Source organism: Oryzias latipes, chromosome 16, assembly GCF_053564925.1.
Source record: "Oryzias latipes strain Hd-rR chromosome 16, Olatipes_Hd-rR_3.1".
Classification (NCBI taxonomy): domain Eukaryota; kingdom Metazoa; phylum Chordata; class Actinopteri; order Beloniformes; family Adrianichthyidae; genus Oryzias; species Oryzias latipes.
The window spans coordinates 10,607,140-10,617,789 of record NC_136252.1 but is presented as its reverse complement, the minus strand read 5'-3'; the positions used below and the strand labels follow the sequence as shown (position 1 = coordinate 10,617,789).

The 10,650-nt window shown below is 39.1% G+C and overlaps 1 protein-coding gene across 1 annotated transcript; it reads right to left on the bottom strand.

Moving 5' to 3' along the window:
* Positions 1-5,962: 5,962 nt before the first annotated feature.
* LOC111948933 (uncharacterized) lies at positions 5,963-10,106 on the bottom strand. Its single transcript, XM_023964112.2, has one exon. The coding sequence runs from the start codon at positions 9,653-9,655 to the stop codon at positions 6,245-6,247; it is 3,411 nt and encodes a 1,136-aa protein (XP_023819880.2). The 5' UTR covers positions 9,656-10,106; the 3' UTR covers positions 5,963-6,244.
* Positions 10,107-10,650: the final 544 nt, after the last annotated feature.

Genomic DNA, 10,650 nt, shown 5'->3' with positions numbered 1-10,650 from the left:
AAGGAATGTTTGAGGGTGTCTGTTTTAGTTTATGCCACTGGATTGTCTAGATCCATGTTACAATGATGAGTAAGGGGAGTAGGTTGGGTTTAAGGCGCTGGATTGTTTAGATCAGTGTTTTTCAACCTTTTTTGAGCCAAGGCAGACTTGAAATCAGAAAAAGTTGGAAGTTGCAGCTCTATTTTCTAAAATATGTAATAAAAGTTAAGTGAGATTTCAGGAATAATTCTTAACTAAACTATTTGAAATTTCACCCTGGTAGTTGTTTTTCCCCTTCAGTTTATTAACATGCAATTTTATGTAACCTCACAAAAAAACAAATTCATTCTTTCTAAATAAGGCAACTGTGGGTTTTTTTTAAACAAATATATGATCACAATATGTTTGATAAAATTTACGTAAAAAGACTAACATTACATTTATGCTTTCTGTAGCTACACAAAAAGTGAAACATGTTGAAGTTTTATTAGTTTTTATCTTGTCTTAATCAAAAATAAAGTCTTTGAAAACTTTAACAAAAATGTTTTATTTCTTTTTAGATGATTAAATTGTTTCAATGTAGTTTAATTGTGTCTGTTGGCCACTTCACCTTAATCCTGTTTCTTAAATGTTGTTATTCCTTTTTCTTAAATTTAACATGTGAAATAATCCAGACGTTATTAGAAAAGTGTTTCAGCTAGAAAGATGACTTGGACCAAACTCTGGGATGTTTGGCTGTTAAGAAGCACAAACCTTGAAGGAGAACTAAACTGTTGACCTCTGATTTCATCAAGAAGATTTAAAAACTGTTTGTGTGTTCGTTGTGGTTTCAAGATGTTTAACAGGGAAGACTACTCTGAGATGCTGTCACTTTAACCCTATGAATCATGGGAGATGTAGTGCAAACAGCCGCCAAACGCAGACAGACTCGCTTCTCGGAGCTTCATTGTTTTGTTCACTTGTTCCACGGTCTGATATTGGATTCTGTGGAAAGCTATACCGCTAAAGACGAGCTTTAGCTGGTATTTTTGTTGGCACTGAGAGACTTTATGAGTTAAATCGGAACAAGGAAGTGAAGACTTTAACCACTTCTGATTGGTCAGACTGATGACGTGTGATCCAAGAATGATTGGTGGAGACAAGTAAAGGGGCGGGACTTTTCAAAAACAGAGTTGAAGCTGCGGCTAAATCGCGGTACCGTCATTCTTATCAAAGTGTCTTTAATAGAATCAAATAACAGAAACAAAAAAGTATTTTATGATCTTTCATTTTCCTAACAAAGTGTTAGGGGGCAGGCCTCGAGGGCTGCTAAGGTTAGAGGACATGAACCACTCATCCACTGGGGCAAACTCCGACACTTGGGAGCTGTGCTGGGGGTTCGTGAGTAGGCCTACACCAGCCCGCCCCCTCTCACCATGAGTGATTCCAGAATGGCAGTGAGTCCAACCCACCTGGAGGGACTGTTTCACAGCCCAGACTGTGGGTGGAGTTGAGCCCAAGCGCAGTCCTAGGGAAGGAGTTGAGCCTTCCTGAACCATTTCTCTGAGAGGCTAAGGAATGTGAGATATATACATATATAAATTGAACTCATCTCTGTTTTGTGATTCATATGTTCATTTTGTTTTGGCACTCACACAACCCTCTGCATTTATCCGAACTTGGGACGGGCATGAGAGAGCACTTCATCGTGTTCCCTTGTGGTTGCATTACATTCATTCACTCATTTATATCATTTCATTACATCTGTTACATCTAACACATGTAATGTCACTTTCCCATCCATTCATTTCATCCATGTATCCATCCATTTGTTCAAACATTATATTCACATGTAAATGACAATTTTGATTCACCAAAAATACATATACATATTATCCAGAAACATTGATAAATTAAAGCAGCGAGTGGCGGTGTATGGCCCTCAGGTGCTACCCGCAGTTGTCGCCCACCTTTACGGGCCACCCGCCCTCCCTTCCTCCCTCCACGCACCACTGCCGCCCTTGCTGCAACTATACAGTTTTTTCCCCACTCAAATTTTGGGCATGTATTTAATTATATTTTTTATTATCAGTGTTTCCAGTTTTAGGATGAGTGAGTGGCTGACATTTTGTTTTATTAATATTCTTTTCTTATTTATATTTTTGTTTATTATATTTTTTGCAATGTTAGGTTTTGAGGAGGGCCCCAACTGTTGACTTTATAAGACAACTGGACTGAGTGGACCCCCTTGTGTTCTAATTAGGAAGTTCCCAGTGATTCCAAAAACTAATAACCCAAAGACTTCTACTAAAAAATAAACAGCTATTACTCCATCCATGCCCAACCATCAAAGGCTCCTACACCTCTGCGGCTGTGACCGGCTCCTTTATTCCACCCAGTGGTGGGGTCTCAAACTTGCGGCCCGCGGGCCATTTGCGGCCCCCAAGGTGGTATTTAGCGACCCCTGCCTTAATATGACCGTTTATTGTTATCCAATCACGGTGGGGTATAAGACTCTTGGGGGCGTGACCTTGACCTTAAATGAAGCAGGAAAACATTTAGGGAAACCCGACAGCCCCCTTCCCTAGACCAGGAGGAGTTCCTTACTTGCCTCTTTGGAAAGTGTCTATTCACATGTAATTTTCTAGATACATGCAGCCAGTGCTGAATTTTTGTCTGGGCCACACGGACTCAGAGGAAGGTAAAGGTTGTGGTTAGGGTTGTGCGCGGCAGCGTATTAGACTTAACCAAACGGTTCCGGAGTGCGGCTGTGACTGCAGCTCACCGCTCCCCCATAGGATGGGTCACTGCGGAGAATAAATGTCTCACACCTGCAAGCGTGAGCTAACAGGTCTTTAACATTAAATTCATGCGAGCAAAAACAAGATTTAGTCTTAGAAACACTTAAAATATGTGTGGACAATGCAACAATAGGGGAATTCAAGATGAACCAGTGCCACGCCTGGATCGTTGGCGAGAGAAGGCGGCATTTCCAGCTGCGTTTGCTTAGGATGGCGCCTTGTTGCTCGCACCCCTTTCCCACTTTATTTTTGTGATGATTGACAGGTGACATTGGAGCAAAAACATTCGTCATACAACAGGCGATCCGCGCAGCCATTTTGCAATGTTAGGTTTTGTGGAGTGTTATCTGGCCGGCGGCAGAAATCATCCACCAAACGGATCTTGTTCTGGACTTTATTTTCAGCTTCAACAAACTACAACAGGCAGTTTGATGAATTTTGTTTTCTTCGTTACTGATTTGCATTTTAAAAAACAAGCTTAAATAAAACATTCAACACTGATTTAAATTTGGGAGCATATTCTCTCTTCTCCACCTTGAACTTCAATAAGTCCAAGTCCAGGTCCAGACGAAATGATGATCATCTTCAAGTCACACTGAGGCTCTCAGCCTCTCAGCTGTACCAGAGGAAGATGCCATGTGTCCAACAGTAAGAAGAAGGCAAGAGAAGCCGTGTTCAGGAGAACCATTGATTGAGGTTAAAGAACTGTGAAATTTACGTCTTCTTTTGTGTTTAATAGTTATAATTTAACAGTGTTAACTGACCTGTGTTTATGAGGACGTTTAAATCTGGAAACAGTAGATACGGAAGACCAAATAAACAGAAATGTATAACTGATATGTTTACTTATTAATTTTTTTATTTAGGTATTTAATTGTATTTGATTGAGAGTTTTATTAGTATCTTTTTTACAGAAAACAGTTAATAATAGAGTATAGTTGATAGTAGATGTTTCTTACAAATTTACTACCAAAGAAGGGATGTACCTGAGGAAGTTACACACAACTTGTTCACACCAGGGTCCTTGTTCATCTTATTTTGTGTCTGTGTAAAATATAGTAAAAGAAATCTGAGAAGAATGGACTTTTTTAAATTTCTGACTTAAACTGGCATTGGCTTTCAGACACTCACAAATTGTGTGCGCACGCTGAAGTTGCGGCCCAGCCTCAGTTAGACCCTGCCTTCAGTGGCCCCAAGGTCAACAGAGTTTGAGACCCCTGCTCTACAGGGACAGTCACAGGAGGTCTTCATGATCCATTTACCTGGCAGGCACAGAGATGGCAGAAGGGAAACAAAGCAGTGCTTAGATGTGACATGGAATAGAAAAACAAGAAACATACCCTCCTCTTTTTTACAGGCTTGGGACTGGCAGAGTGATCCAAAAGAGACACTCTGGCAGAGTTATATGTTTTTTATTATTATTATTATTAAATACGTATTTATAATTAATATGTGTGTATTACATTATTTTCAGTGCATTCATTTATGTATTTTTATTCATATTTTTTACATTTTATATACAAGTGGCCAGGATAGGCTCCAGCAGCCCCGTGACCCCGAAAGAGGGGCCCTGCCTGTGACCCCATCCCCGGACAAGCAGTGCTTAATATTCTATTTTACAATCTTTGTTTTATAACTTTTATAATTGTAGTTATTGCTTTTTACTGAACTGTTTTAATGTTTTATATTCATTTGCACAAAAATTGATTTTTGTTTTTGTTTTATCAGTTAGTCTGAAATTTCTCCTGTTTAATGCTGTACAACACTTTGGCTAACTGAGGTTAATACATAGTGTTATATTGATAAAATTGAATTGAATTGAATTGACATGTCCGCAGCTACTGAATGTTACTAATAGACATTTTAGAGGTTATACTTCTAAAAATATTTTGTATAATTTCAATATGTTGTTTGACATTTTCTGGAGAAAGTTTGGGACTAGAGTCATAATCCATTCTCATGCCAGGCGGAAGCACCCTTGTAAAGTTTGAAAGTTTCAGGCCGCCATGACTTTTTCAGTCACCAACTCAACGGGTTCAGCCTTAACAACCGAACCTCGTCCTCCAGGTTGATGTATGCCTGCATGTTGTGTTGATGAGTCAAAGAAATTTGATGGAGCACAGTCTATGTTCCAAATTTGCTTTTCGGCTGTAGAAATAACCACTTAAGGAAAGTAGTTATTTCTGACCTGCTCAGCCGCAGTGGCTCAGGCAGTTGAGCAGGTCATCCAATGAATTAAGGGTTGGCAGTTCAATTCCCACTCTCCCCACTCAGCTGTGGTTGTGTCCTTGGGCAAGACACTTCAGCAGTGGTTCTCCACTGGTGTGTGAACGAGTTTGAATGTCCCAGTGATGGTCAGAGGGACCATAGGTGTGAACTGGCAGTATGAACGAGCTGCCAAGTCACTTCATTGATATGAAATTGAAAAGATGAAGCAGATGTACTCAATAATCATGTGTTTTGACTGATTTGAGAACTTTCATATCTACTCAATATTTTGAAGTGTAAAAATGTTTCACTTCTTTCATTAAGTAATGTGCAGTATTGCTTTTCAGATTTTCTTTGTCGTCATTTTACAAGTTATCTCCTGTGAATGGTTTCAGGTAGATCAATTCAATTTCTTCCATTTTTTTACATATTATTTCTATAGTTTACAGTATTTGAGTTACTTCTACTCAATTTAAATTCTATTTGTGTCAAGTCACTTTATTGCAATGGAATATGTAATATATGTAATATGTAATGTAAATATTAAGTAGATATACTTAATAATCATGTGTTTTGACTGATTTGAGAGCTTTCATATTTACTCAGTTATTTTAAAGTGTAAAAATGTCTCACTTCTTTTATTAAGTAATGTGCAGTCTTAGTTTATAGAGGGGAGGGCACCGAGAGGACATCGCCTGATTTCTCACAGTGATGTCCAAGCACCCCCCATGTCTAAGGTGCAATTAAAACTGAGAGGGGAGGGGCCTAATTTCGTGCAACAACCATGGGAGGGGGGCCACTGCCGACTTGTTCCCCCCCAGGCTTACCCCTGGGTCAGACCCCCCCAGTCTCTCTTGGGGCCCCGTCACAAGGAGATCCGATTCCCCCAGATGCCCACCCACCCCCACCCCGTCAAATCTAAACATCTAAACCATTAATCACAGATATTCCTACATCTAAATATTACTAATACCTATTAAACAAAGAACATTATGGTTCACTAATTTGAATTTACTGATTTAATTTATTTTCCTAAAGTAAAACAGAAGATTACCATAAAAACCAAACTACAGATTTGAAACACCTACTTCTAGTTCAAGATAATGACAAATACATAATCAAAGATACAATCAAAGTCAAACAAATAAAATAAAATAAAAGAATATAAAACAAAAGTTAAAAATAAAATAACTAAAACAAAGAGTCTGAGTCTTCTAACAACTAATCCAATGATCTATAAATCTAAAAAAATGCCTTTTATAATCGTTTTGCTGAATTCAGAAGTCACTGAGGGAAGGACTGTCAAAAGGAAGCTCTGAAATGTCATTGAGTGTTAAATCATCATCAGATGAGCTTTCTAAGACAGGATCAGGACTTTTCAATTTGGGGGTTTTCAGTGGAGGGAGTTTTTTCAAATGTTTACTTGGTAATACGCTTTTCTCCAAAACTGGCTCTTTAACATTTGAAGCCCCCTGGTTTGCCTGTTTTTCTTTCATTTTCTGCACACGTCTCTTTGAAGATTCACGTTTGTTTGTTAAAATGTAATTTTCCTCCCTCAGTTTGCTAGTGCTGGCTCGAACAGCATTAATTTCAGTCTTTGCTGCCTCACATTCTTTTTCCACCCTCTTTTGTTCTCTGTACAGTTTCTTAAGTTCGTTGTTCTTTGCCACAACTTCTTCATTCATGCTGACGTAACTCTTTTTTTTCTCCTGAAATTTTGAGATCTTTTGCGTCGTCGTAGAAATATTTTCTTGCAAAAGCTGTTTCCGTCGATCAAGGTCCAAAAGCTGTTTCTCCATTAATGGTATTTGCTTGTTAAGTCCTTGCATTTCTTGGGATTTGCTGTTGAGACTGTCGGCTTTCAGTTTTAAATTTTCAATGACAACCTTCTGGTCTGCAATTCTCCTGGAGAAATCCTTTAAGACGTCTGATGGGTCAGACATCGCTTCCTGCGCACCGTCTTGGAAGACGCCTCCAAACTTAGCTTTCTGGCTTTTAATCTGCTGCTTCAAGGTTCCTATGCTGTCTTTGAGACTAACGGTAACTCTCCTCAGAGCACGCAGCTCTTCTTCTGCCTCTGTCTTCTTTTTCACATGTTGTTGTTGTTGTTGGAGTTCCTCTGACAGGGTCTGGTATTCAGCAGCCAGTTTACTTTTGTTGACTTTAAGAGCTGAGATCTCTGCCTGGATGCTCGCATGTTCTTTTTCCAACTCCCTTTGTTGCTGATGCAAAGTACGTAGAGTCTTGCTTTCTGACAAAACTTCAGCAGTCATCTTATTGTATTTATCAAGCGTGCTCTGAAGATTTGTGATTTCACGCTCCATCTCTGAAATATTGTCTTGAGCCAACCGTTTCTCTGCAGAAACATGATGCAGTTCTTTTTCTACGGCTTGTTTTTGCTGAACAGAAACTTTCAAGTCTTGGAGCTTGCGCCTGAGAACATTAGCTTCCTGTTCTAAATTTTGAACAGCGAACTTTTCTTCTGAAACTTTCCTCGACAAAGTTGAGATCAGTGTGTCAGGAAGCTCCTTAGACTCACTGATCCGGTCAAATTCAGCATTTTCTCTTTCAATCTCCTGTTTTATCCGTTCTATGCTGTCTTTGAGAGCACTGCTAACTTCCTTCAGAGCACGCAGCTCAGATTCTACCTTGCTCTTCTTTTTCAAAACCTTCTTTTTCTCTTGGATTTTCCCCGATAGGACCTTTTTTTCAAATTCTAGTTGACCTTTGTCGTATTGAAGAGCCACGATGTCAGTCTTGATGCGGTTATAAGCTTCTTCCAACTCCTTTTCTTCTGCATTTAAAGTATCCAGAGCCTTGCTTTGTGCCGCAACTTCTCCTTGTATTTCGATCACCTGTTCGTGTTCCTCTTGAAGTTGTTGGATTTTCTTTTTCAGCCTGGAATTATTTTCTGCCACCAACTTTTTCTGAGCCAACAGGCCACTCAGTTCTACTCTTAAACCTCCTTGGAATGTTGAAGATTCTTCCAATTCATGCAGTTGACTTTTCAGGTCAGTGGCTTCCCTTTTTAAAAGCTCAACAGCAAGCTGTTCTTCTTTAACTGCCGCTAACAGAGCTTGTGGATCAGATGAGCTGACAGTTCCTTCCAAAAGGAGGTTAGAATGATGTTCAAGCTCAGCCTTTTTCCTTTGAATCTCTTCTTTCAGTCTTTGGACGCTGTTTTTAAGATGTGAGCTTTCTTTCCTCAAACCACCCAGCTCTGCTTCCGCCTCGGCCTTCATTTCCACAACTCTTTCTAAAGACTGGATTTCCTCCAACAGAGCCTGGTTTTCAGTCTTGAATAACTTAATGTCTAGTTTTTCAGTCTCGACATCTGTGGTTTCATCTTCATATTGTCTTTTTAAAGTTTTCAATTTCTGGCTTTCTATTTCAAGAATCTTCTTTTCCACTTCAAGTTCGTGCTTCAATAATTTGCAGTTGCCACCAGTATTTTGAAGCTTTTGTAATTCACACTTCAGCTTTAAACTTGAGTTCTGAGCAATTTTTCTCTGCGCCTTGAGTTCAGACAGTTCTTCTTTCAGTTCTTCTTCGTGCTGAATAGCATCCTGCATTACCTGAAGGTCCTGTTGAAGAGCACAGACTTCCTGTTGTGTTTGCTGGATGGACTCTTTTTCTTTCTGGATCTTTAACTCCAAAGCGTCCCTCTCAACACTCATGGTGTGCATCTGGACACCGTTCTCCATCTTCAGTTTATGAATCTCCTGCTCCAGCCTGAGTTTGTTGTTCTTGAGAAGACTTTTTTCGTTCCATAAAGCCAACAATTCTGCTTCAGCATTTTCTTTGCTTTTAATAGCAGTTTGGGTTTGATGGAGTTCCTCAGAAAGAGCCAAATTTCTTTCTTTCATTTGTCTAATCTTAAGCTTATAAGCTTTTACAGTCGCTTTTATCTCCTCATGATCTTCCTCCCACTCCTGACTTTGTCTCTTCTTCTCTTCAAGAGTCCTTTGTTGTGCCTCGAGTTCCTCTATTATCAAGTCAAACTTTTTATTTTCTTTCTTCAGCTTGTTGATCTTAGTTGTTAGCTTGGAACCAGAATGTTGCAGAGAGTTTTCTTTGTTCTGTAAGGCTTGCAGATGTTTGGTCAAGTTTTCCTTTTCTTGGACAGAAACCTGCATTTCTCTGAGCTTTTGTTCAAGAGCTTCTGTTTCCTGTTCTAACTGTTGGACTACAGCTTCTTTCTCTTTGATCTTTTTGAAATGATCATGTTGTGAAGGGTCAGCGCACCTTAAGTCTTCCTCAATTTGAAGTTTATTGTTTCTTAGAAGCGCTTCCTTGGCTTTCAGCCCCTTCAGTTTGTTTTCCAGGGTTTTCTGGTCCGACAGTTTTTCTATGACGCTTGTCGTTTGTCTTTGATACTTTTCATTCATGCGGTTGAGTGTTTCTATCTTGTCCTGGTAACGTTTACATTTGTTTTCCAAATCGATCTGAATCTGAAGCTGCCTGCTTAGTTTGTCAAGTTCTTTCTTCAAACTTTTGTTTAGTTTAGAGGCCGCTTTCTTCCGTTTGTCAACGTCTTTGTACATTTCCTCAACCTTTTTGCTGTTACCCAAAGTCCCATCAAGAGTTTCGATCCTTTGACGTAAACTGTCATTTTCTTGTTGCAAAGAATCTAGTTGGCCATCCTGAAGAAAGCCCATGTTCACAGCAGTTCTTCTAAAGAAACTCATCACGAAAGTTCTTAAAAACTGTCCTAAATAAAGGCTTTAAAAACTTTAACAGCAAATGCTCCTGGGATTGTGGATCTAGTACTGTAACTGCAGTCTGTCCAATTAAAGTTTAGAGAGTCAGGGGTTATATATGTTAAAAAATATGATGGAGTCAAATGACATGTTGCTTGGTGTGTTTGATGTCATCAGTGATGTCATATTTCATCATAACAACAAAACAAGGCTGTGATGACACGTTATGACACGTCATCACAGCCATGTTTTTTAAGGACCTGGATTAGTTATGATGTCATCGCTTTAAAAAAAAAAGCTGTGATGTCATAGCATTTTTTACATTTGTTTTATTCTTATTTTTTTCATTTTGTGTTACCAGGTTGAAAAGTCTTATGAAATAAAGGTTTTTCTTGCGCATTTGCGAGTTTAAAACAGCAACAATAATCTTATCAAAGTAGCAGTTCTAGCAAACATCATCAGAGACATGTGACTGAAAAAAGAAAAGATCATAGAATTGATTCTTACCTGGAAAATGACAATAGTTGATAGCATGAGTCGAGCAGCCGTAGACATTAGCGTGCAGCTAAAACTCCACAAACTACTTTCAGGTGAGCCTTCTGAGTCAGACAACAGATTAAAAAAGGAATTTAAACATTCTTTATCTGTTTGCTGCATTTTTGATTTAAGTCGTCAATGGAAATATCCAAAAATAGGAGTTTTAAAGTTGATAATCGCTCTGTCGGCTGTGGCTCTTGGGGGAATAAGTGATTGAGATTTGTGATCTCATTCATGTATCTGGAAACACACAGCCATGTTATTTACATGCTGATTAAACTGATTAAACACTGTAGATGTTTGTGTGGATGTTTGTGTGTTTGTTGGACGCGTAATCCTATGTATTCATGTCTGTGTGTACGAGGAGGTGCCGGTCAGAGTGATGTGTTGCAGGATGAATGTGTTGTTGTATCCCCCAATAAAACATCTTCAGTTGAAGATGTTGT

Excerpts from the sequence above, each read along its gene's own strand:
- LOC111948933 (XM_023964112.2), bottom strand. The coding sequence starts at position 9,655 with ATGAGTTTCTTTAGAAGAACTGCTGTGAACATGGGCTTTCTTCAGGAT.